The sequence below is a fragment of the Centruroides vittatus genome, unplaced genomic scaffold (assembly GCF_030686945.1).
Source record: "Centruroides vittatus isolate TY-2023 unplaced genomic scaffold, ASM3068694v2 contig_796, whole genome shotgun sequence".
NCBI classification, from domain to species: domain Eukaryota; kingdom Metazoa; phylum Arthropoda; class Arachnida; order Scorpiones; family Buthidae; genus Centruroides; species Centruroides vittatus.
In genome coordinates, this window is record NW_027122513.1 from 29,653 (window position 1) to 55,923 (window position 26,271).

At 33.5% G+C, this 26,271-nt stretch overlaps 1 protein-coding gene across 1 annotated transcript in view; it reads left to right on the forward strand.

Moving 5' to 3' along the window:
* LOC136981822 (tubulin epsilon and delta complex protein 1-like) overlaps positions 1-26,271 on the forward strand; it is a 32,472-nt gene that overhangs the window by 1,052 nt on the left and 5,149 nt on the right. Inside the window, exons 2-6 of the mRNA XM_067278191.1 lie at positions 264-348; positions 2,503-2,714; positions 4,430-4,570; positions 16,932-17,030; positions 20,623-20,709. Coding sequence (XP_067134292.1) covers positions 264-348; positions 2,503-2,714; positions 4,430-4,570; positions 16,932-17,030; positions 20,623-20,709 — 624 coding nt within the window. The remainder of the gene's footprint in view (positions 1-263; positions 349-2,502; positions 2,715-4,429; positions 4,571-16,931; positions 17,031-20,622; positions 20,710-26,271) is intronic.

Genomic DNA, 26,271 nt, shown 5'->3' on the forward strand with positions numbered 1-26,271 from the left:
GTAATTCTTTGATTTTAAAAAGAAATATTTTTATTAAATTTTATAAAAAATTTAGTTCAGTAACATTTGTGTTATTTTAATGATGCTTATCTACTAAATACTTTCAAATTTTTTAAATTAATACTTTGTTTTGTTAAATATTTGAAATATCTAGTTGTAAAATTGATTTTTATTTTTAAAATTTAAAAGGCTACAGTATATTAGTAGAGATTTTGATTATTTTTATAAAAAAATGTAAAGATAAAAAACATTATTGTTTTCAGATATTTCAACTATGGAAATTATTATATGAATTCACATTTTGGTTACAAGAACAGAAACTTTCTTGTTGTAAAGAATTACAGAATGGTAAGTTACAACAATAGTGAATTGGTACATAGCTGTTAAATATTTTCATATATAATATATTAATATATTCTATTTTTTTTACTCTTTTGTTGTTTAATTTGTTTTTATTAGTTTTATTATCTAAATCAAATATTTCTTTTTGCTTTTTGCATAATATTTCTTTATAAAAGTAAAATAAAACATTTTATATGTACTGTAATATATATATTTCTAAAAACCATAAACTTCAGTAAGGCATGTCTTGTTCATGAAGTTTATTCACTAATATGATACATTTGCTTCACGTGTTCAGAAGCTATTTATTTATTTATGTAAAGATTAGTATTTTTAAACCATTTGACTCTTAGGTTCACAGCTTCCTTAGACTTTTTGAATAAGTTTTCAATTTAACAATGTTCTAATAAACAGCAATAGAAAAACATTTCAAGTAAACATACCACCATTTTTGAATAAATTAATGGGAACAGCATTAGAAATTTAAACAAAGAATTTTTCATTTAAAATTGCTGTAGACTTTATATTGATTTTGGCTCAGAAAGTTGAATGTAATTTTTATTAAGGTTAATGTTACCAATGATTCCAAGATGACGGCTCGTCTGATTCCTTGCTGGAATCAGACGAGCTCGTTCTAACCTAACCTAACCTATTCTAATAATTTTGTTGGTACTAATTATGGTAATTTATTAGAATAGGTTAGGTTAGAACGTGCATCCCCACTGTTTCCCTTCTTCTATTTGCTGGAATCAAAGACGAGCTGCCATCTTGGAACCATAGTTATACATTTATAATAGATACATTTTGAGCCACAGCAACGCGTGGCCGGGTCAGCTAGTAGATTATAATAATAGTCATCCATAAAAGTAGAAGCAGTTTATAGCTATATTATGCATCTAATTAATATGCTTAATGATTAAAAATCAGTTTCTTCTTAATGCCAAACACTAAATTTATCACTATACTTGGAAATTGTTTAATTTGTCTTTTTTAAATGTCTGTATCTAATAAATATTTATGCCATTGAGTAGCAGTTAACAATAAAACTAATCAAAATATTTTGTTCTGTGTTTGAAAATCTAACAAACAAAAATTATTACATATTATAGATTTGATTTCACAAATCTATAATATTTAATAATGCCTGTAAATAGGCCATTTTTGAATTGATAAATTTAATTATTTCTAAAGTCCACATTTTATCGATATTCACTTCAGTGAAATTGGGTTTCTAAGACAAGCTGTGTTATATAGTGCATAAGATAAGCCAAAATTCCCTATCAGTGTTCTATGGGAGTTTGTTGAAATTGAGACAAATCAGTAAGGTTTGATATCCAACACTTTGGTCCTTATTGAGTTGTTCATGTGGCTATTCACTTGCCATCTACTAGTAACAGAATCATATAAATTACTGAAAATGATGATTTTTATGGATAATGATGATGCTAATCTAAATAGCAGAATTTTCATACAGGTATTATATGTACAAATCTGTGTATGTATTAATTACATACCAATAGTGACTATTTCTGTTTCTAGTTAAATTTTGATTAAATTATTGAATATGCAATGGTTATTTTAGAGATAGTGACATTTGCATAATGGCATCTTGGAAAAAGGTTTATATTGTTTGTTAACACCTGAACTTGATGCTATTAACAAGTGTAAATAATAATAACTTATTTGATTTGATATGTGTTATGTTATAGAGATAAGAAATAAAATTAGATTACTTGCATTTTTTTTTTTTTTTTTGGATGACACAATGAGTTTTACAGAATATAATGTTATCAAGAGTCGAGTTTCTGAGATGCTACTGTATTGGAAATAAAATATTTTTAAAAACTTTTCTAGATAAATGGTTTTAACTTTATGAAAGTGTCTTAGTTTTTTTTTTTTTTTTTGTGTAAAGTTTCAAGATTCTTTTAACAGTTTCTCCAAAGAATAAATATCATAAAATGTTTTCAAGAGAATTTTTTGCTTGATGTTTATATTATCTTTTTATTAAATTCTGATCTCTGAGTACTAGAATAGCAAGTATGAAATTTATTAAAGTATAGAAAAATTATTAGAAAAAGTTTGAATTTTTATAAAATAAGAGTTAATTAATTAAGAGATTAATAAATAATTAAGACTTTTGCTATTTTTCAATATTTTTAGAAACATTATCTGACTTAAAACGAAAAATGCTATTACTGGGATATAATTCATCAGCATTTTTAGAATTGAATTTAATGACAAAATTTTGCAGTCGAGAATTGTTACTAGCAATTGGATGGATAATAGCAAGATATAATTTAATTGATATGTTGTCTGCATCATTTATCAAATTTTCTTTAATTAATTGTGAAGATACAAGTTGCATTAACAAGGTAAATTATTAAGAATTAATATGTTAATTATGTAAAAATTTATTGTTAGCTAATAATTTTAATATGTTTTGCAAATTATAATGCTATAGTTTTTTCAAAAGCATATACTGTAATTTTCATATGTTAATTTTCATTGGTAGTTTCTTTCGAAACTCGTTTTAGTTACTCTTCACTTGTGATTTCAATTTAAATGATAATGGATTACAATATACAGTATATATAAACAATGTATTTACCAGGATGACTTATTATTCTCCAAACTTGTTTTTATAAAGTAAAAGTTGATTATTTTTGCTTATCACAATTTCAAGATTAAATTATTCAGTGTTGACTCCAATATTAATTTTAGTATTAATTGAGGAGCTTATTTCTAAATGGACATTCAAATTTGTGATATTTGAACTAATGCCGTAATATTACTCATTGCAAGTTCTACCGTTTATATAATAAATTTGTGTCAAATAGGCCCATATACAATAGGGAAAAAAGTCTCTAATTCATGTTTGTTTAAAAATGGATGTATATTCTTTCTACTGTAGTTCCTTATTACCATATGCACTTATATCCATATGGAAATAAGCTCCTTAGTTAATAATGGAGTCAACACTGAGTAACTTAATCTTGTTAATTAATAATATTTTAATAGAGGAGTTTTTCATAGCCCTGTAAACTGATACAGTAAATATAAAATATGCATAACTAAGAAATGTACTTGCACATCATTTATCATTATGGAATTATAATTAGTATTTTATTGGAATATTTCTTTTTGAATTTCAGAATTTTGTTTTTTTAAATTTGAGGCAGGTTTATAAAATAAATCGAAAATGTATGTTTGTTTTAATGATTAAACCCATTTGCTGGAAAAGTGAATAATTTTTAATTTTAGAAGTTGTGTTGGATTTTATTTTGAAACAATTATTCATACAGTTGTTTCAAAGTTGTCATTGCTTATGATCAATTTATGTCAAACTCTAGAATAAAATATTTCATCTGTATGCTTAAAGAAATTAAAACAGCATAAAAACATTATAAGCAAAAAATTAATTAATTCTTTCAAATTCTAACTTTGATAATACGAAAAAACACCAAGTTTGAACTTCATGAAAAAATTCACCAGCAGCTTGGGTGAACACACAGCACCCCCCTTTATTTAACACTTTTATTAATTACAAATTGTTATTTCTAATAAAATTTTGTTTATATTTTTACACTTGCTTTGTTGTAATTACAAATTTATATATATATTTATTTTTATTTTATCATACATCTGTTTGATTTATTACAAATTAAAGTTGTTATTTAAACTTGAATTTATGACTATTTACAAAAATATAAAATTTTCGAGTCATTCTACTTCCTGTTTCACTCCACTACAGAAGTAACAGTGTATTGGCTTGTTCTACTGAAGTTTATTCAAGCCAATACACTGTTACTTCTGTGGTGGAGTGAAACAGGAAGTAGAATGACTTGAAAATTTTATATTTTTGTAAATAGTCATAAATTCAAGTTTAATTGATGATGTCCTGGGGTGTTCATGTTATCATGTGTGCTTGTATGTTATTTATTTTATTATTTTTTAATAATATATTTTAATCATCATAATTCTGCTGATTATGCCTTTTTATAAAAATTTTCCCATATCTTTAAATTAACAAAAAATAATATATGTTAATTTATTTATTTTTTAATTATGATTAAAATTTTCTTTGTAGGAACAAAATGTAAAAAAATTTAATGACGTCACTCAAACATTGGAACATGTTGATCAACTTATTTGGAAATTAAGGCATTTGAAATTTTCCTTACATTCTCTTTCTGCAGTTCAACAGCAAAGAATTAAATATTTGCATGAGGTAAATATATAGGTATAATCTTTAATGTGTATTAATAGAATTGTGTTTATCTAGATCTTAAGTTTTTTTTACTTTTTTGGACATTACCAAATTTAATTTGTTAATGAAAAAGCAATTATTATATTTCTTTGATTTTTATCTATTTTTTTTCATCTAAAATAGAGATACCATATATTTCCACAGATAAGACGATAGTTGAATTATAAAAAAAGGCCCCCAAAATTTGGGGTCGTCTTATAGGACAGATACAAAAAAAATTAGATTAAAATTTATATAAATTAAAACTATTATAAAAAAAACGGACAAAGTGTAATTATTTACTAGTAGAAAGCAGGGCATGTCCACAAAATAGAGTAGCCCGTACAATGTTTTTGTGAATAGTCTAGGTCAATCATTACCCGAATGCCCGAATCAGTGCGAATGTTTGCAACAATTGCAAGGCAGTGCTGACAGATGCAAAAAAATAAAATTTGTTCATTTTGAAAAATTATGAATAGGGCATAATTCTGTATATGCTATACAGTATTATTATCCAGATGATGATCATGATTGCTGATCTAAACTAAATTCATGCGCCGTTGATAATTTGGGGGTCATCTTATAGGACAGATATATGCTAAAACTGTATACAGTTTTAGCATATATCTGTCCTATAAGATGACCCCCAAATATACAGTATGTCTTATAATTAATGATGCCTTTTACATTTTCAACCCAAAACAACAATCACAACATATACTTGTCCATAGGAGGTTTAGATCCATAATGTCAGTTGTAGACCCAAGGAGCAATAAAAATGTTAGAAAGAGCCAAATGGAGGATCCAGATTTCAGACTATTAATTAATAGAACGTGTGGAGGCAGCACACAGAAAACCTACTGGTAGGATGTAACACCTTTTCAGTCCAGTAACTAAAAGATACTGGGTACTCTAGGACTTCTTATCCAAGAAATGTATCCCACCAATGGGAGATCAACATTGCTGGAAGTATTAAGTGGCAGATGTTACTACCATGTTCTTGTGTATTTAATCTATAACTTATAACAGTCCTACAGGTGGAGGTGGACATTTTGGTGTAATCAAGACCTTGAATAAAGTTCAAGAATGATGTTTCGGGATAAAGCCAGAATTGATGTACAGAGATGGTATAGCTCTTGTCATTAATGATGTGAAGTTCATAAAGGACCAAAGATTCAAATGCAAGGAAAGTTATAGAGCAGGGGTCTCAAACTCAAATCAGCAAAGGGCCAGTCAAATATGTGTATATCAGATGTGGGCCATATTCAACATTACCATACTGGTAAACCAAACCATACTGTATTAAAAAAAGACTAACAAGGGCTCTTTTGTTTACTGGTCTTTACAACTTATATAAACAGTTAGACCAATGATTCTCAACCTTTTTTTCATTATGGCACACTTTTAATAATTTAAAAATTTGGCAGTACACACTATTATTTTGGTAAGTACCACAGGACAACTGGTGACGTCATAATAGTGATTTTTAAATACAGTTGGTTATTTAGGTTATGTTTTCTAAACACCTTGGTAACTACTGGCAGTTACCAGTAACACCAGTTACAATTTCCAAATGCTCCCTAGAAAGGTAGAACTGATTGTACTACTTGTCTGACATCATTTATGTATGGATATTCACAGTGGCGGCACACTTCAAAAATCTCGCGGCACTTTAGTGTGCCATGAGATTTTTTTCAGTGGTTGAGAATCACTGAATTAGACATTTGAAATTTTTGTTTTAATGCCCACAAGATGTTAGAAACATTGATTTTTAGAAAAGAAATCATTGAGGTCAAGGGCAGGATATAAAGTCTTAACAGGCTGTATCCACCCTACAGGCCACCACGTTGTGACCATTATAGAGATATAATGCTGGAGCTTGAATGAATAGCAGTGGACAATTTGGGTTCCTTACCCCCATATAAATGAAAGTAACAGGTACTGAAATAATCCATGACCACCACTGAGTGGCTGGAGACATATCCAATCCTTGATGAGGAAGCAGCAACCAAGAAGCAGAGGTTTTAGTACAAAATTGTGAAATTATTTTGATGTTTTATTCCTTGTCCATTCTGATCAAGGAAAGAACTTTACTTTAATTATTTTTAAAGGATTATGTAAGTTATTAGCAGAGAAAAAACAAACAATACTTTTGAATTCAATTGAATTCAAGAGAACACTACATTGGATGTTGAACAATTCTCACCCAAAACCTAATGTATGGTGTCAGAAAAATGCACTTCATAAACATTTTTGGGCTTCTCTGGAGTCCTGCATATGCTCCAACATCTCTTGGTTTTAAATCCATTCCATTCTCAACAGATACCTATGTGATTTGATATATTTTTTGAACATTTAAATTTTTATTTTAAATTAGTGTTCTGTCAAAAAAAGAGCAACATTCACCTGAAGCAGGACTCTGAAGGAGCTCAAAAACATTCGTGAAGTGCATTTTTCCAACACCAGACATTAAGTTTTAGGTGAGAATTACTTTTGAATTCTTAATTAGACAATATAGTAGAGATAGTGATGTAACGAATATTCGGTTACTACTCAGTATTCGGTCTATTCGGCCTATTTTTCGCTATTCGGCCGAATACCGAATATTTAAATCACTATTCGGCCGAATACCGAATACCTGAAAACAGGAGTAAGAAATAACAAAAACACAGTAAATTAATCATTTTGGTAACTTTTATTAATGTTGAACATTAAATTATAATTATTAAAGTTAATAAGAAATAGCATCTAACTCTAGTATTAAATTATTTCGTAATTAAATAATATTATAGCCTTTATCTAGCCTCTTTATCTTATGGCATTGATGGCGTGTAGGTTAGAATGTATCGGGCATTAATGTTATTGTTTAGTTAATTATGTTATATTCATATTCTTGTATGTTTTAATATTTTTTATGATATTTTAAAATGATTTACGAAACGTTTTATTGAAACTTATCGTATTTAATGAAATAATTATTTATTTCTAGAAGATGAGTAACTACTATATAATTTATTTTATATATAAAGCAAAGAATGAGCATTTCTCATTATATGCAAAAGATAACATTTGAAATCATGTTAATTTTAAAAATATTGACAAAAACAATAGCAACAAAATATCACAAAACTTCACAAATAGAAACCCCCCAATAATATATTTGAACTGTTCCACATCTGGGGAGAAACTAGACCATATGTCTCCACTAAAGTACATATCCTTAGGGTATTATTCAGTCTACAAATACGTAGTAAAAATAAAATTTTACTGCTTAATTAAAGAGTTAAAAAGATCGATTGCAAATAAAATAACTTATAAGTTATAACTTACATCTAAATACCAACAACTGCCGAATCATATCGGGCTATTTACGGCTATTACATAAATTATAAACCAATTTGGTACTAGAAGTAGACGTTAGGCTCCATCTCATATTAAGTTTAATAATTATAATTTAATTTATTAATTTAAATAATTTAGACCTAATGGAAGAAAAAATTGTAGTGACAGCGGGCCAATAGAGAGCACGGTGCCCGATCATTGCCATAATGCGGTTTGCGCGCCAATTTTCGTACGTGCGTTAATCAAGCCGAATAGTTTGGCCGAATATTCGGCCATTCGACCACGCTCCTGGCCAAATATTCGATATTCGGCCACGCTCCTAGCCGAATATTCGGTATTTGGTTGAGGACGAATATACTATTCGTTACATCACTAAGTAGAGAGGTTCAACCATACTGTCATGAATCACTTCTCATTGTTTGTAATCAATCATAATCAACAGAATTAGGACCAAGTTCTACCTTTGTTAGCTTATTGCAGTGTTATTCCTGAAACTACAAGATTCATTTCATCTCAGATAATATTTGGGAGAGATCTTTGACTACCATGTATCATACAGTACTCTTCAACATTCTGCATGATGCATCTCTACAACCTGAAGAGTATTTGCAAGAATTGCAGGTATGAACTGGAAGATGTTTATTGCTTTGCCAGAGATAGGATTAACATTGCAACTAACAAAATGAAAACCATATATGATACTATATCAACTGGTCATATATTTTAAGTAAATGATAGTCTGATTATGGAATCTGATGAGATGGAAAAATTTATTTCCAAAGCTTTAGACTTGATGAGAAGGATCCTATATCATTGTCAAGTGACTGAACAATGTAGTGTTCCAAATTCAAAGAACTCTTTCAGCAAAACCTAGGGTTGTGCATATTGATCACCTGGCTCTTTATTTAGGAAATGTTGTGACTATGCGCAATAACACAGAAAGGGTTGAGACTATGAACTATGAACTTTATTGTTCATTTAGGAATGGGTACACGGTTAGTGGCAAGACAGGTAGAGACATGATGGGACAATGGTCCAACAACTCTCCGGTTGCACTGTAGTGATCCATCACTTAATATAACTGTTTTTCCCCTGCATTATGGATGTTAGACTTTTTTTTTTTTGTCGGGTTGTAAATTTTGTATTATTATTCACGTCCGTTTTTGTTTGTGTCGGGAGTTCACTTTATATGTAACCTCACGGGTCTCTTATTGGTTATGTGAAAGTTGACGTATACGAGCTATGACGTCAACAATGGTATAAAAGGGAAGTGCTTGACTGGAGACGGGACTTTTTGTTGACCTTCGGACTGGATTCGTCGGAGATCGTCGTGTACGATAGGAAGAGAGATTGGAGACCATTTTGAATGTGAAAGGAAATCCATTTTCATCCAAGGCCTGCCTGAAGACATCTGTACGAATTGGGTACATATTTTTTTTATAACTACAAAGGGACACATGTGAGAATGTTTTATTAAGGTTTTCGAGTTTGTGTGTATATAAATTTTTGTTACCCATAAGCCTGTAGTGTCCAGAAATAAACCTTTGTTAAGACCTCACTGTATGAGAAAGTGTAAAGTCCTTTGTTTTTCTTTTTTATTGTATCGCCTGTTTCCCAACCGTGTACCCTGTATACCCAGGTATATCAGGATCATAACACACGATTCCACTAATTCCTCTTTTCGCTATTGAGAGGCACCCTCGTAATCGCATCCCTCACATCCTCTTCACCTTGGTCCTCTGCTTCTAGTGGGAGGACCAATTGGATGGGGCAGCTGATGTGCTTCTGATCTGGGAGCCTCAGACAGCATGTCTGCACGCAACCATCATGGCAGACAATCAGCTCTTCGATTATGGCTGTCCTACATATCTGTCTTCTTCTTCTTCTTCTTCTTCTTTCCCCCGGTTCATATGGAGGCTATGGCCGATTGTCGGCTTCTCCTCCGATGGGCGCTGCCTGGCGGCTAGACGAAACGACCAGATCTCTGAATAAAGCACTTCAGGGAGAGGATGTGGTTGCGCGGTTTGGTTGCTGCACTTGGCCAGTATAGTTGGTCGAGGTCCCAGGTTAGATCGAGGGACAGAGTGCGGCCCAGGTTCCTTCGGGTCTCGTACGCTGGGCATTCCAGCCAATAATGAGTGGAGGTCTCCTCCACACCGCAGTGCGGACAGTCTGGAGAGGAACGGAGGTTGTGAGAGTAGAGGAAGGAGTACAGCGGGGCCGTGTCGGTCCATAACCTGGCCAGAAGCGATTCCGTGTTTCGCGATGATGCCAGGTGATACGACCAAAGAGCAAACGGACAGAGGTGGTTCCTCCCCTTGAGCCTAAGAGCATTCGACCAGGAGTCCATGAGGGAGTGAAGGACAGAGTCCTGATAGAGATCTCTGTCGGTATGAGCGAGCGGCTCCAAGAACCTGTAAGACTGGGGTGGCTCGCAGCGTAGTTTGCATCCTCATTGATCGCTGTGGCCGGGGGCACATCTGTCTAGGCAGTGAGTCCTCTTTTAGAAGAACAAGAGCTCCTTCACAGGGTGGTGGCAATTTCTTCCTGACACTGCAAACATGATGAAAGCTTTGTAAGTCAAGCAGATATTCTTTCTACCATCGTCTCCAGAAGCTGTTGGTGACGCCACTGTTTCACGAGGTCATGAAGTGGGGGATGGTTGTTAGGCTCTGGAAGGTTAACTCTTTTCCCTATCAAGAAGTGTGAGGGTCTCTGGCTCTTCCGTGTCATAGTTGTGTACCAGGGGCCTGCTGTTGAGGGCGGCTTCTACTCCGATGAGTATGGTAGACATCTCTTCTGCATTTACTTGGCTTTTCCCCAGTATCTTGTGGAGGCATCTCTTCATGCTCACCACCATTCTCTCTCACCATCCTCCCCACCAAGCCACCTTCTCAACATTGAAGACCCAAGTGATGCCATGGTGAGCAGGGTAGTGGGCAATCTCTGAAATCTTGCGAGGGAGTTTATTCTTTAGTTCCGAATGAGCGCTTATGTTTTGAGCACCGGATGATTTTATTTCTGCTGTCTCCTTCCTATTAATGAGATGAGTTTCTTCCAGTTCTTTTTTATGTTTTCTAAACTATTTTGGGAAAATGTTTCTCCAGCTTTCAATATGGCCTTTGCTTGTTCTACTATCTCTATTCTTCTCAGTGAGCTGAATTTCTAAATTTTTCACATTTTCCTTCAGCTTTAATATTGCATCATCATGATTGTATTTTGTGGCATGAGATGTACTAATGGTTGAGGGAGCAAAAACTGGAGCAGATGTTGTAAGTAGGGTTGTTTGTTGTATTGGTCTGTTAGCTGTAACCATCATATTGGTCTAAGTTGGATTTCCCTCGCATATCGAGATATGATGATTGCGGCCACATCGTCAACATGTTAGTTTTCCTCATCAGGGGCAGTTGCGAGCAGTATGATTTTGGCCTAAGTGCAGAAAACAGCAGTTAGTGTCACGCAATTTCCCTGCACGTTCTCTCAGATTTGTTATAAGTGTGCAGTCAGAACTGAAGTGGTGGAAGCTGTTGCAGAAGGCACATGGAGGATGGAAAGATCCTCTTCCTTTGGTGTTTCTTCCCGTAGAGTTATTCCTTGTCCGGACTGCTAGAGCAGCTGCCGTAGTTTGGGGTTCTTCTTTCGTGAGAAACTGATCACGTGGTCCACGGATTGTAGCGGCAGTAATGATATCGTCTATTTCATCTCCCAGAAACTTCAGCAATTGTTCCAGGTCAGATTCACTAGTGCCCTTATGACAGGCATGATGAGCCATCGTTCACACAAGGAATCTGGAAAGGCCTGAAGGATTTTTGTGTTAGGATGTGTCCGTAGAGGCTGATGGGCTCTCCCAGGGCTTTTGGGGCATGCATTCTCTTATTGCACTCAACGAAGAGGTCGTTCAATTCAGTGGCTGTAGGACGGATCAAAGGTTGTAGACTCTCTAGGTAGTCAATGTGTGACTGAATTATATGGTTCTTATCTCTGTATTTCTTCAATAGTCATGTCTTAGTCTCAGCAAATGTTCCTGCAGTTGTGACGATGCCATCTACTAGGCGCTTAGCCTCTCCTCAAAGATATCCCCAAAGAAAGACATGCTTCTCAATGTCCGGTATGTTAGAATCCTCATCAATGGCTGCTGTAAACTGTTTCCAGAAGCATTGCCATTTAGCGATCTCACCTTCAAACAATTCAAGAACCAAGATGGGCAATCTAATGCGAGTTGCTGCCTGTGGTTGACTGGTAAAGGAAGGGGAGTCAGGACTGATGGGGCTTGCAGGAGTGAGGTCGGATGTAGCATTCCTATGGTCAAGAACTCGTCTGACTCTAATCACAGCAAGTCTGGTAGATTCTTTCCTCTCCACAGGCAGCGGCATTGGTTTCGTATTCCACGTTCTCGAGTTTATCGTGACTGGTTTCATCTAATATCTTTAATTGCGGGACAGTTTGATTTCATCAAATGACGTCAAGTCAGAAATGGCATTGATCTTGCCGTTCATCTTTGTAACAAAGATGATCAGCAAGATCAATGCCATTTCTGACTTGACGTTCTTATGGTATTGTGGTGGCATTGGAGCTTGCTCAATTCCTTGTTGGAATTTGAATTCATTCTGGTTGGAGATGTCTCGGTCATATTTCAGTCGATGATGATGGTTGGGTAATGAAATCAGTTCTGCCAACAATGGAGAAGAGGGGGCAATATGGCGGATGAACGCATGTGGCGATATAACGGTGAAGGTATGTAGCAATTAGTGGGATGACAACGGAGCAGATAACGGTGGTAACAAGTAAATTTCATACCTGTCGGCATCAGTTCTGTCCAAATTTCGGGTTGGAAGGTATGAGCAGTAATGTTCAAGTTAAGATGGGAAAGTTCTTGATCTTTGTCGAGTCTCACAATCCTGGTCACAGTACCAATTGTATGCACAATAACACTGAAAGGGTTGAGACTATGAACTATGAACTTTATTGTTTGTTCGGGAACGGATACACGGTTAATGGCGAGACATCGGTAGAGACATGATGGGACAATGGTCCAACAACTCTCTGGTCGCGTGACTCCACTAATTCCTCTTCTCGCTGTTGAGGGGCGCCCTCGTTGTTGCACCCTTCACAGGAAAACTGCCCAAGACATATGGTTATTGCAGGCCTCGGAGTCGCTCACTTTTCTCACTTGTACTCACTTTTCTGAAGTATCCTCACTTTTCTCACTTTTCAGGTCATTTTCTCACTTTTCTCACTTTTCAGGTCATTTTCTCACTTTTCTCACTTTTTTGGTCATTTTCACGTGCTTAATTAAGATGTGGGACAAACCAAAAATAATTTTAAAGCCAAACGAATTGCCGAATTATCGGACTATCGGAATAGAACTTTTTAGAAGAAAATACGCGGCCCTGAGCAGACTCAAATTGCAACTGCCGGCTCAGTGTCTTTAGGTTATAGGAAACAAAAATTTATTTAACGTATTTAAAAAAATCTTTTATGCACTTAAAAAATCCCTCTCATTACAAATTCAAAAGCCAGTGTTGAGTAAAGTTATGTACTCATGCCATATTTTCATTATTCGCCAAAATCTACCTTATCCGAATTGCATTTTCTTCTACAGAGTTTAAAAATAAGTATTCTAAGCATCCCGCAGTTTTGGCTGTTTTCTAAGAAAATCAAAATCTAAAGTCTTTTTGCAGGGGAAAACACATTACGCAGAGGGATTAATCTCTCAAGCTGACAACACTACTGCCGCTTTTAAATTCAAAATATATAATTATTAAAATTAACACGAGATGATAGCGTAACCTCCTACCACTAAAAAAGATTTCGTTTCTGACCATTTAGTTATCCTGGTTATAGCCCAATAATTTGGCAGATTATTTGGTTTTAATTAACAATCGGGTTATGGAGTTCTCGTTTACAAAAATATTTTTTTACTTGATTTATCTTTAAATAATTTCATAAACTTGAGTTTAATAAAATTACTTTAATGATTTCATAGCATATTGTTAACGTTAAATCACATATACATCTTCCCATAAATGTATGTTTAAATTGACTACAAGTATAATTATTCCATATAGTAAGTGTTATTTTCATAAAATGTGTGATTACTTTGCTTGTGAAATATCCATTTTTTAATCTTCTCTTATGCCGATTATAATTGTGCATTAATTGAGAGACTAAAAAAGTAATCGAAAATGTAAATTCATATTTACATATAAAATTTACCAAATAAATTAAAATATTCGAAGTGTTGTAAAAAGTACAACACGTAATTGCTTGTGAGAAAGATTTTCACACGCTTCCCAAAGGTTAACAACTTTGCAACGATGTTGGTTTTTATTCATCTGCAGGAAAAAGTTCCTTTTTATTTATGAAATCATTAATAAAATATTATTTTACTTATATTATTTGGAGTATATTTATTTCAGATTTATTATTTTATTTGGAAATCAATATTTACACATCTCGAAGCATTAAAAAGTAAACAGTTTCTGATAATGATAAATATCCGGTCATATTTCAGTCGATGATGATGGTTGGGTAATGAAATCAGTTCTGCCAACAATGGAGAAGAGGGGGCAATATGGCGGATGAACGCATGTGGCGATATAACGGTGAAGGTATGTAGCAATTAGTGGGATGACAACGGAGCAGATAACGGTGGTAACAAGTAAATTTCATACCTGTCGGCATCAGTTCTGTCCAAATTTCAGGTTGGAAGGTATGAGCAGTAATGTTCAAGTTAAGATGGGAAAGTTCTTGATCTTTGTCGAGTCTCACAATCCTGGTCACAGTACCAATTGTATGCACAATAACACTGAAAGGGTTGAGACTATTAACTATGAACTTTATTGTTTGTTCGGGAACGGATACACGGTTAATGGCGAGACATCGGTAGAGACATGATGGGACAATGGTCCAACAACTCTCTGGTTGCGTGACTCCACTAATTCCTCTTCTCGCTGTTGAGGGGCGCCCTCGTTGTTGCACCCTTCACAGGAAAACTACCCAAGACATATGGTTATTGAGGTGGGGATAATGTTGTAGGGGCATACAGTTATTTTTATAATAGATTCAAACCAAGACATTTGAAACAATATATAAAATATTCAATTTAGAGAGGACATTTGATTTTAGGCCTGAACAATCTAATGATGTTTTTATCTGTATAGTTTCTGTTGTATAATTGTTCTTGGTATTTTATTCTTTAATTACTATTTATATATTTAAAATAATCTTTGTTAACTGTTTAAGAAGAGTTGTTTTTATAAAAACCTAACAATACTATGGTCAGATTGTCATATATGAAAATGCTAGTTTTCTACTGTAGTTGATCTTGTTTTGAATCTGATTCAGATCTTCATACTGTATTTTTTTGATTAAACCCAGGGAATTTGTTTGAAGTCCCAGGATTTACCTTGCAACAAGGGTAAAACTTGAAAGAAATACCTTAATTCTTAATTTTCAGAACTATCAAAATCTTTTATTTCTTGTATTTATGGGTTATGCTATATGAAATAATTACTGTTTTCATAGTTAATCTGTTCAGCAACTTCTGATTTGGTTGTTGTGTCAGTTTTGATGATGATGGAATTAGGATCTTGACTACCATTTTCTGATTCAAGTTTACTGTCTCCAATTTGAGTTTTCCTATTTGCCCTTCAGTTGATAAGCTCTTGATTTAAAAACTCAATAATGACTTTCTCAAGCTCAATATTCAACAAAATTTATAATTTTATTTCCAAAAATGTTCTCATGAACCTTGGGATAGGAAGTACTGTTTGACTCTAGATAACATAAAGATGTAGAATTTTAGGTGAATTTCTTACCTGTCACTCTAAACTACATTATCCTATACTTTGCAATACTTCAAGTTTTTCATGCTTTCAACCTTGGGTTTATTTTTAACAGCCCTTATTCCCCAGGGTTTATTCAAAGATCAAAGTTTATTTGAATCCTAGGGTTTTAATTGAGGAAATACAGTAATTTAGCATAGGTAGTACAAATGTGGTAGCATTCTCATCCTTCTTGCATGATTTCATCTAATAAATTCAGTAATAGATGTGAGGTCACCGAACTGCATGTGACGTCTGAATGTCCAAGTCATTCCAAAGTCATTTTGCATAGAGACAAACTCCACAGTTACAAATAGTTACCTGGTTTATTATAACCAAAAGAATATGCTTAAGAATATGCTTAGAAGAAGAACAGCTACAACAGTTGACAGTAGGTGAAGTCAGGTCTTCTAATTTGTTTCTTCCCTCAAAGCACCCTTTGAGGGAAGAAACTGGAAATCCCACTGGAACTATTCTTTTGGATCCCTTTTGGAAGGTCACAGGTCCCAGGGCAGTGGAAGGAGAAAGTCCGTCATGAGGTCGAGGTGCAAACCAGTTTGATACAGATATGCAGAGGCAATTTCCTTTTCAGTGTATGGTGCCACACAATAGGAAGACAGGGAGAAGCTCCCCGCATCCTTGAAAATGCCCATTTTATAAGTTTTTTCCAGATCCCAGACCAAACATTCCGATAGGTCATTTCCAACTCACCTTCGCTTTCTGATTGGTCTTCACTTGTTATGAAATGTAACAAGATCAGAACCCAGATCGCAGGAAGAATCAACACCGGCTGCCAACTCGATCCCTATGGAAGATGTTTGATTTTTGAAAGATCCCTTTGGAAGATGTTACATTATTCTTTTGTTTTAACCTGAGAAGTATGTCTTTCTTAGAAATTTCCACCAACGTGTCCTTTTATGAACATAAAATTTTCTATTTTGTTTTCCTCCCTTTTTTTGTTGGTTTATTTTTTACAATATTTAATTATTTTAAATTTTTTCTTTTATACAAGAAAAAATTTAATTTTTCTATCCTTGTGATTCTGGCCACTTTGGGAGCCTTACATAGATATAATTTTAAAAAGTAGTATGAATTATAAATATATATCATATATCTTCATTTTACTTTATAATTACTGATGAACTTATTTAATCATTTATAAATTTTCTTTTTAGATACATAAAGTAACTCTTGAGAAAAGTCTGGCTTCTAGTTATTCCCATTTAAGTATGTTAGAGAGTATAGTGATTACAAATGTAAATCTTCATGAAAAGGTATGATATTTGTATTAAAAATTCCATAACAGTAAATAAATTTACAGGAGGCACTAATTTAATATGATTAAATTTCATTATATAGAGAAAATGAAACAGTATCTGATTTAATTTTCAGATAGGCATGCATGAAATACTACAGTGATACCTCGATTTTCGTCGATAATTCTTCCAAAAATAATCAATGAAATCCAAAACCGAGACAAATTTTTCCATAAGAATCAATGTAAATCTGATTAATTCGTTCTAGAGACTCCAAAATACACACCAAAAACACATTTTTTACAGAATGAATATAGTGTTTAATACTAAAAACAATAAGAAATGAACATAAAATGAATATATAAGACTAATATAATAAATAAATGAACATTTAACATGGTATTTATCTTTTTGAAGACTCTTCTTTGCGCATGAAAGACTGTGAGGAGTATTGGAATCAATGATTGAAATTATTGTTAAATGCTATTCGACATTGTCTCCGAAACAGAATCGCCATCTAACTGTTTTTGTTTGATCCAAATTAATAATAACTGTTCAACATTTTCAATTGTTTGAGATCTTTGTTTTGTCAGTACATTTACTCCTTTCGCTACATTAGCCTCCTTTATCGCTTCCTTTTTCAACACAATGGAACTTATTGTGGATGGAGACTTCTCTGTACATGCGGCTGATTTCAGCAATCTTAATGCCACTCTCATATTTTTCTATGATTTCCTTTTTCAATTCAATCATGTTCCTCACCTTCTTCAAAGGCCTGCTGGCTCTGGAAACTTTCTTTGGGCCCATGATGGAGCTAACAGAGTCAACTTACTAAACTTGATGTGCAAAAAATTGCAACAAAAACCAAAGTGCCAATGATTGCTAATTGTTCGTATTACATATAATTTTGTTAAAAAAACACTTTTGGGAATTGCACCCTGTCGTTGGCAAGACAATGCCTTCTCTTTAACAAGATGAAAGCTGCTTCAATTTTCCTGCCTAAACTGTCCTTATATATGCGTGCTGGTGGCCAGCGGTCCTCCAATCAGCATCCCCGCTCGTCTGTAGCTCTCTGTCAAGTCCGCCGCTCATTCAAATCCAACGGATTGTATGGAATGATCACTATTGGTCCGGATTCGATCAATCCTAATGAGATAAGAGCCACCACAACAAACAGGAAATGAAAGCAATCAATTGTTTTGCTAGAAGTGCGGGTTAATGCTTGCACAACGAGAAACAATGCCATACTGCAGAGGAAAATGTGAGTCGCTTTCTGATTTCGGCAAGGTTGCATGGGTACACCAACGAAATCCGAGACAACTGACGAAAACCGAGACAAATTTTTCACGAAAAAAATGGACGAAATTGAAACCAACGATAACCGAAGTCAACGAAAACCAAGGTTTCACTGTATATGCTGTTTATTTGATCAAGAACAAACCTATACAATAGATTTTTGTTTTCTGTTTACTTACTCAGTTAAGAAATTATGAACTGAATTTCTTAAGTTGTCATCTTGTATTAAATTTAATAATTAGAATTAAATTAGAATATAGTAGACTCCTGTACAATGTGGGGATACGTTCTGCATTGTAGGAAATCACATTATAGGGGACATACATTATTGGACCAATTTATGCAAGTTCAAACATGTCTCTAAATTTTAACTGTTATTGCATATTGCTAGTGAGATGTGAATTTAGAAGATATAAATAAAGGGTTAATTCACTACTGACAGAGAAATATAGTTTTTGAAAGCAAAGTAATAAAATGATCAGCACTTTGTTGTTGTTCACAGTGGGGACCGGCAGAGTCTATTACTTTTGCCGGAGAAAATAAACGAAGTTTTACTACCCTGAAGTTGAAAAATAATATGATTCTGTGAAGTTTAACAAATCTGATGTCAATAAGTGAAAGTTGAAATTATTTATTGTGAGTTGATATTTGATAAGTTTAGTTTTTGTCTTTTTACTTTTACAGATCTAATTACAAAAAATATAAATAAAAATTCATTTTTTTAAACCCATAACATAAGTATTTCATACTGTTGGATAATAGAGAAAATATAGAAATTGAAGATATAATTGTAGTCAAGCATATATATCAGTAAAATATAAAAATTGCATTAATTTGCTTTATGTTCATAATAAACAACTGGTAAGTGTATATTTTTGCTTTTCTAAACAAAAAATCTAAAACTGTGAAAATGTTAAATTTCTCTTACACGTTATACGGGACTGTTTATCATGCTGTATGAGTTCTAGTAGCAAAATTTTCATCATGTTATACGGCAGTCTACTGTATTATGGAAGAAAAGATTGATCTGGAGTGGGACTCAAACCCATTACACCTGCTTACCATGCAAATTCTTTGTCAATTATACTATCCTGATCTTTATTTGATCTTCATTTCCAGACCAATTAATTAGCTTCATTGCCATCCTAGACTCACCTCAACACAGGTGACTGTTTAAACATCAAGTATACTGTACATTTTCAACATTAAAATCTTTTCCTATTTCATTTTTTTCAAGATCAATTTTCTATTTATTGTTATGTATTTTACTGATAATATTTTATTAAAAAAACAGCAATGAAGTGAAACAATTAAAAAATTTCATCATTCAGTGTTCACTTTGTATTTTTGATATAATTCAGTTTAGGTGTTTCTGTCTCAAATACAATATTTTTATGTTTCATGTATAAATAATTACAACTACAATGAATTGCTAATGTAAATAAAATCAAAGAGTTGGGGAAATGGAATGTTTGTGACAATACCATCCAAAATACAAATCAGCAACTTTTGGGAGATGTAGGACATGTGGTGGTAAGGGTTATGTAAAGATTTTAGTTTTGTTTTAGTAGTTTTTGATGGGATATATGACATGCCAGTATGGATTATGTGTCATTCTGCATTATTTGCATAAAATTACAGTTCTTTTCTCCAACTTTTATTATTCTAAAAATAATGGCGAGAAACTTTAACTGTTATTTATTTTAGAGAAAAACTTAAAATATTCTATTATTCTGAACTTTTGTCTAATTTTTTTTCATAGAATCATCATAACAAAAGTTATAGTAATTGTTGAAGTCAGAAATTGTTGAAGTAACTGTATTATATTATTTTACACTATATTATTTTTCATATTTTATATTTAGTTTTTTTTTAATAAACTAAATATAAACTATAAATATAATAAAATATTTTAATAAAAGAGTTGAGTTTATTAAAATCAAAACATTTTAGGCGTTTTTGGATTGAAACATCCTTTTTGAAAATTTTTATGCAATATTCTAAACAGAATGTTATGAGAATATTTTCTTAATAATTCTATTCTAATTCAAAAAGTTCTGTCTTCAATCAGTTTACATTATGACTTACAAAATGTAATGATTGTATGATTTAATCAATATTGTTACAGGGACATTTTTAAAATGTTTATCATCTTAGATGCTAATTAATTTTTATATTATAATAATTAATTATTAATTTACTATTATTTTTATATTTTTTATCAGCATCAATAAACTCTAATGTTTATATTGTTAAATAAAAATAAGAAAACAAGTATTAAATACTTATTCATATATAAATGTTTTCTTTACAGTTTATTGAACAGTTGGAAAAGGAAACAAAAATTCTAGTGGCATATATTCATTGGAAAGAAGGAGAGGAAACTTTTTGGAAATGGATGGTAAGGTTACATTTAATGTTTTTTGGAGTATTTTATTGGGTTGTTGCAAATGAAATTGCTGTTTTTCAAAATTTAAATTTCCACCATTGTAATTCTTTGTTTAAGGTTAATGTTCATTCCTGACATATAAAGGCCTTGGGGAAAATCAAGAAGCTTGACAAGTGGATATCACACAAATTCATCAAGAAAGACAATGTATGTCACTTGAAGGTCTGCTATTCTCTGATTATCTGGAACAAAAATAAATGTACACTGCCTTGTATTATAATTTGCAATGAGAAATGAATCTTCTATGACAATCATTCATGTTCTGTGCAGAGGTTAGATATAAAGAAGCACTGAAATTGAGCTATCATCTGTGCAATGTTATGGTGTCTGTATGGAGGCATGATCCATTTTTCATTTCTCCAACAAGGTGAAATGATTAATGATGAGATATGTCATCAAGAAATTGAAAAAATGTATGATAAACTGCATTTTCAGAAGCCAGTATGGTGAATAGATATGGTGTACAGTGCAGTTGCATAACAATATAAGATTACATGTTCCAAAGCAAACCATAAAAAAATTGACAAAATTGAATTGCAACATTTTTCCTCACACATGTTATTTTCCAGACCTTTTGCCAACAGATTACCATTTTTTTTTTTTTAACATCTTGATAGTTTTTTGGAAGGGAAACTCTTCAAGAAAGAGGGCACTGCATTCAACAGCTTTTTGGCCTTTCATTCTCCTGATTTTTATCAACTTGGCATTAATGCACATATATTGAATTGAGAGAAGTTTACTTGAGTTGGTGGGGACAAATTTGATTAAAATGTGTGTATTAAATTCATTTAATAAACCTTTAAAGTCAAAATAAAAAGACAACAATTTCATCTGCAACAACTCAATAATAAAATAAAATTATGTGATACAAAGAGTTCTAAAATAATTTGATGAAAATATCATGAGACTCCCCAGAAATAGTGAAAAAAAAAAAAAAAAAAGGAAATATAAAATTTATTAAGTTAAACCATCGAGAAAACAAGTTATATAAGTATTGAGTTAGTGAAACCGGACTTTGACATCATTGTTCATAAAGAATAAAATGGAAAAACAAAATTTTAGAATAAAAGAAAATTAAAAAGGGAAATTTTTAAAACTTAAGATGCAATAAAGAAAAATGAAATGAAAATGTAATAGAATGGGCATAAGTGTCACAGTCATCGATAAAGCGTGATCAAAGTTTGAATGACAATTTCATTTTTTTGCAGATCAGTAATTTCATAGCATCAGTTTTGATGAGCCAGTTAGACCATTTCCTTTCAATGATATCATGAAACTGGATTGCCAGAATGTGTGGGGAATTTGTCCACCTGTTAGTATCACATCTATCTGGATCAAGCTCTCTATTAAAGAAGAAAGAGGTGGAATTGAGCCTTCACAGCAGATTTGGGACATTTCAATGTCAATGTTTCAGAGAAACACCAAAACCCATGAAATGAAGGGCTGCTGATGCTCTCATACCTGTAGTAGGTGAGCCCTGGTGATGCTGGATTAAGTGGTGAAGTGGGCTGAAGTGCCCTCAAAAAAGGTAGTTGAGAAGGAATTTTGTGGCATGGATCTGCATCTGGTTGTGGAGTGACATGTACCGGTATTCAGCTTCAGAGTAAAGGGAGATAAGTGGTATGGAGTGGAGATTAATTGCCATCTGCAAGGCTGCATTGAGCATTGGATCTATCTGGCAAAGAAGACTGGGAACATCCACCAGGAGTGGCACCTTGAATTCCACCATTGGGCTTAGCATGGTGTAAAGCAGGTACTTGGTCCTTGTCCCATTTAATGATGATGCAAAGAACTTCATGAAGAATCCCACCCAGGCCAATTTGGTCCTCAGGAACATCCTGTGTGTTATTCAAGTGAAGGACTAATGGAAGTGGACCCAGGATCCAGAAGCTGGTTAGGGGATGTCTTCTGATTGTAAGGACAGTGCAGGGGGGGTGACTCTGTCAGGGAGAAAACTTAATTTATGCATTTTTTCTGTACCAGGAAGATCAGGCCCCAAGTGGCTGCCCAATGCTTGAAATTTCCAGGGCAATCTGTGCCCAGATTGCCACTGGAACTGGTGTGTAGATTGATGATAGCTGGCTTTGAGGAACAGATCATTAGCATACAGGATCCCTGTGATATTCTGGGGTAAAAATCTATAAATCTGCCAAGTAATAGTTAAAAAAGAAAGGGGATCAAGACACTACCCTGGGGAACCCCTGGCTGAAGTGTGATGATGTGATATCTGACCTCTCCAGTCAACCTAAAATGTGCAGTTGGTGATGACATCAGTAAGCCAGGTTTACAATCACCAATCAATCAACCAATACACTCAGTTTTTTTCACCAATCCCAAGGCAGCCAGTTTCTCCATGAGGCCCTGTTGACAAACTCCGTCTTATGTGCTCAACATAGTTCCAATGTCTTCTTAATCTTACTGCCACAATGTGGTGACAAAGAGGTTGGTATGGAATTGATGTCCTGGAAAAGTGGGTTTGAAGGCTTTTTAAGATCAGTCTTTCAAAAGTTTTGGCAACTATAGATGTAAATGAGATAAGACAGTATGACTGAGAGCTGTGGAGCCCTTTGGTTTTCAAATTGGATATAATCATGGCATTTTCCAGATAATAGGCTCTTTCCATGTCCCAAATCTGATTGTGGCCCTCTGGGGAGGTGTTTGATAAGTGAGGCACTGATCCCTTCCTGGCCTGGGGAGTTTGAGTGAATTATATGAATTACAGACGAGGTCAGAGGTGTGGAAAAAGGCATTCATCTTTCCACCGATGGTGGTCAACTTTCCTTGGTTGGGGACATAGGTCCTGATCTGCCTCTGGCAATCTCAGCCTGAGAGACTGGATAAATGATAGAAGTTCCATTGTATATGATGACTATATAGGTATCTTCAATCTGGGAGTGATGTCCAAAGAAAATAAAAGATTGAAAAAAGGGATGCACAGAACTACTACCAATATTGCCTGCTTTCACTGCAAACAGTCCTGAGAAGAGTGCTCAGTGTTTTATAATTTATCCATCAATTGATGGATTGAATTGCCTTTTTGAAGGCTTGTTTGACCTGAAGGAGGCATTCGTTCATAATTTTATTAACGTAAACAAAAACATACATATATGACCTCACACTGCAGAGCACAGTCAGGCTTTTGGAAACTGAAATTTCTGAAAAACATATTTACATTCAGTTCCACAGCATTTTGTGTGGAGAGAAAAGGGGGGAAAATAAACAAATCACAACAGAGAAAGAATATGAATCTAAAGTATGTATAACATATGTTACTGTGAATGACCGATATCTGGCAAATGTCAACATTCTTTGGTGAATGTCAGCATTCACACAGTCATTTCGTGTATGTATGAAATATTTGCTAAATATCATTATTTCTCACGTACACTGGCAAATGTCAATTTTTAGCATGCACTGTTGGTGAATGTTGAATAAAAATATTTTTATTACGTTAAGACAAAAACGTAACTTTTTAATGTCAAAATAGGAGAAAGCTTAAGTAACAGCACATGTAAATAAACTGTTGAACCTAAAACAAACAGTACATTCTAAATCATTAAAGAAAATGATATAATAATAATCACGTAATTTATGTGTAAGTTTAACGTTATACAATCTTATTTATTGCAACAACTTAAACTGTTATGGCACTTTGAATTGAATGAATGAAATTGAATGACACAAGAGTCCCTTGCTTTTACAACTGCATTTATTTGTGGAACATTTCTTTTTGCAATGACAGTGTGTATAGCCTTGCCCTCCACTTTTCGAATTAGCTGCAGCTGCTTCTTTCAGCAATATTTCTTGAGAAGAAATCTCATCTATGGAATCTTTACAAATTATGAACTGATTACAGGTATAAAGCTGACAAACTGATCCCCACCTCATGGGATCAAAAGAACAAAAATACCATCCAGTGACAAAGTGGGCAGTTTCCACCAAATCATTGCCGGGAAAAGAGGTACGACCTTGTCCTACTTCCTGCTACCCATAAAGAATTTGGCGACAGACTGTCGTCTCTCTGTCGACATTGGCTTCTCGGGTGTCGTTTTGACCTCCATCAAAGCTTATCTGTGCTTGTTGACATACACCAGTGATTGTTCAAATGTATAATAATATAACCAAATATTTGGTCTTTCACTGACATATTTTGTGTGTCAACATTCACCAGAGAATATTGATATTCTCTAATTTTGGTCTTTCACAGTAACATAGTGATTTAGACATGTTGATTACATGCTGAAAAGAGTTGGAGCACTTATCCTGTAATTGTACAATCTATAGAGGGTTAAGTAATGGGTGTTGCTGGAAGTATTTTCTTATCAGGTGTAAGAGAAACTCAAAGAGTTTCTGATCAGTTGTCAGATCTCCACAAGTACTGTACATGGCCATGTCTCTCCTTTATGCAGAATTGCTGTCTTAATTTGGTGTCTTTCTGCTCCTGTAATTAGAAACTTGAAAATGTAATACAGACTTCCATCTGCAACAGTACAGATTAGGCACAGATTATTGTTACTATGAGAGAACCTATGGAGGTAAGAATTAAATTTCCTGTGAACTACATCATTTGATGTTTGAACCTGATCTATCTGCTACTGAAGATTTCCTTGATATTGGGAAAAAGTGGTGTGTAATGAAGTCAAGGTTTTCATTCAACACTCTCTGCCAGCTCTGAACAGCATCCTTCCAGAGTAAATTCTTCAGGGTTTTGATTGAGATTTGATTGTATTCTGTGGGGAGATTATAGTCTCTGGCTGCCTCCTTGGAAAAAGATTCTGCTCTCTCATTTGCTGGGAATGCCTGAATGAGAATGGATTTAGTTAAGGAAGTATTTGTTGGTTGTGTTGCCAGGGCTCTTTTGGATATTGGTAGCAATGCGGTGAGTAGTTTTCCGTTATATCGGTATCAATGTGAAAGTACTATCAGGAAAAATAAGAATGTTTTTGTTAGTGAATGAGGTGTTACACCACTCCACTGCCTGGTCACAAGCAGCTCTGTGAGGCCCCAGAAATAGTTCAAACCTAAAAAGGATTCAATTCAATTATTTATTTTAAGGTGCAAATGCACATACCCTGGCCCGCTTTATAGCATTACAGGGATATGTCTCTCAAAGTTTATAATTAAAATTACAGAATGAGTATGTTTAAAAACAATAATCTTTAAAAAATTGTAAACTTTTTAAAAATAAACGAGTTTTAAAAAACAACTCTTTTTTATCTGATTTCGAAATGAGTGAAGAACTGAGATGGACACCTTAAAAATTAACAAATATTTCTTACTTTATTGTTCATTATCCATACGTTATTATCCAAATTATCCAAATGCATTTCACAAAATCGTTTGCCTCTTCAGTGGATATTACACCTTTACAACACTGTTACATTTATATTCTATCAAACTATCCCAGCATGCATCTACAGATAAACCAGTATTCAAATTGATAACATTTGCATAACTTTTGATGCAATAATGTTCAACGATGCATCTCGTTACAATATTTTCTATTTTATACAA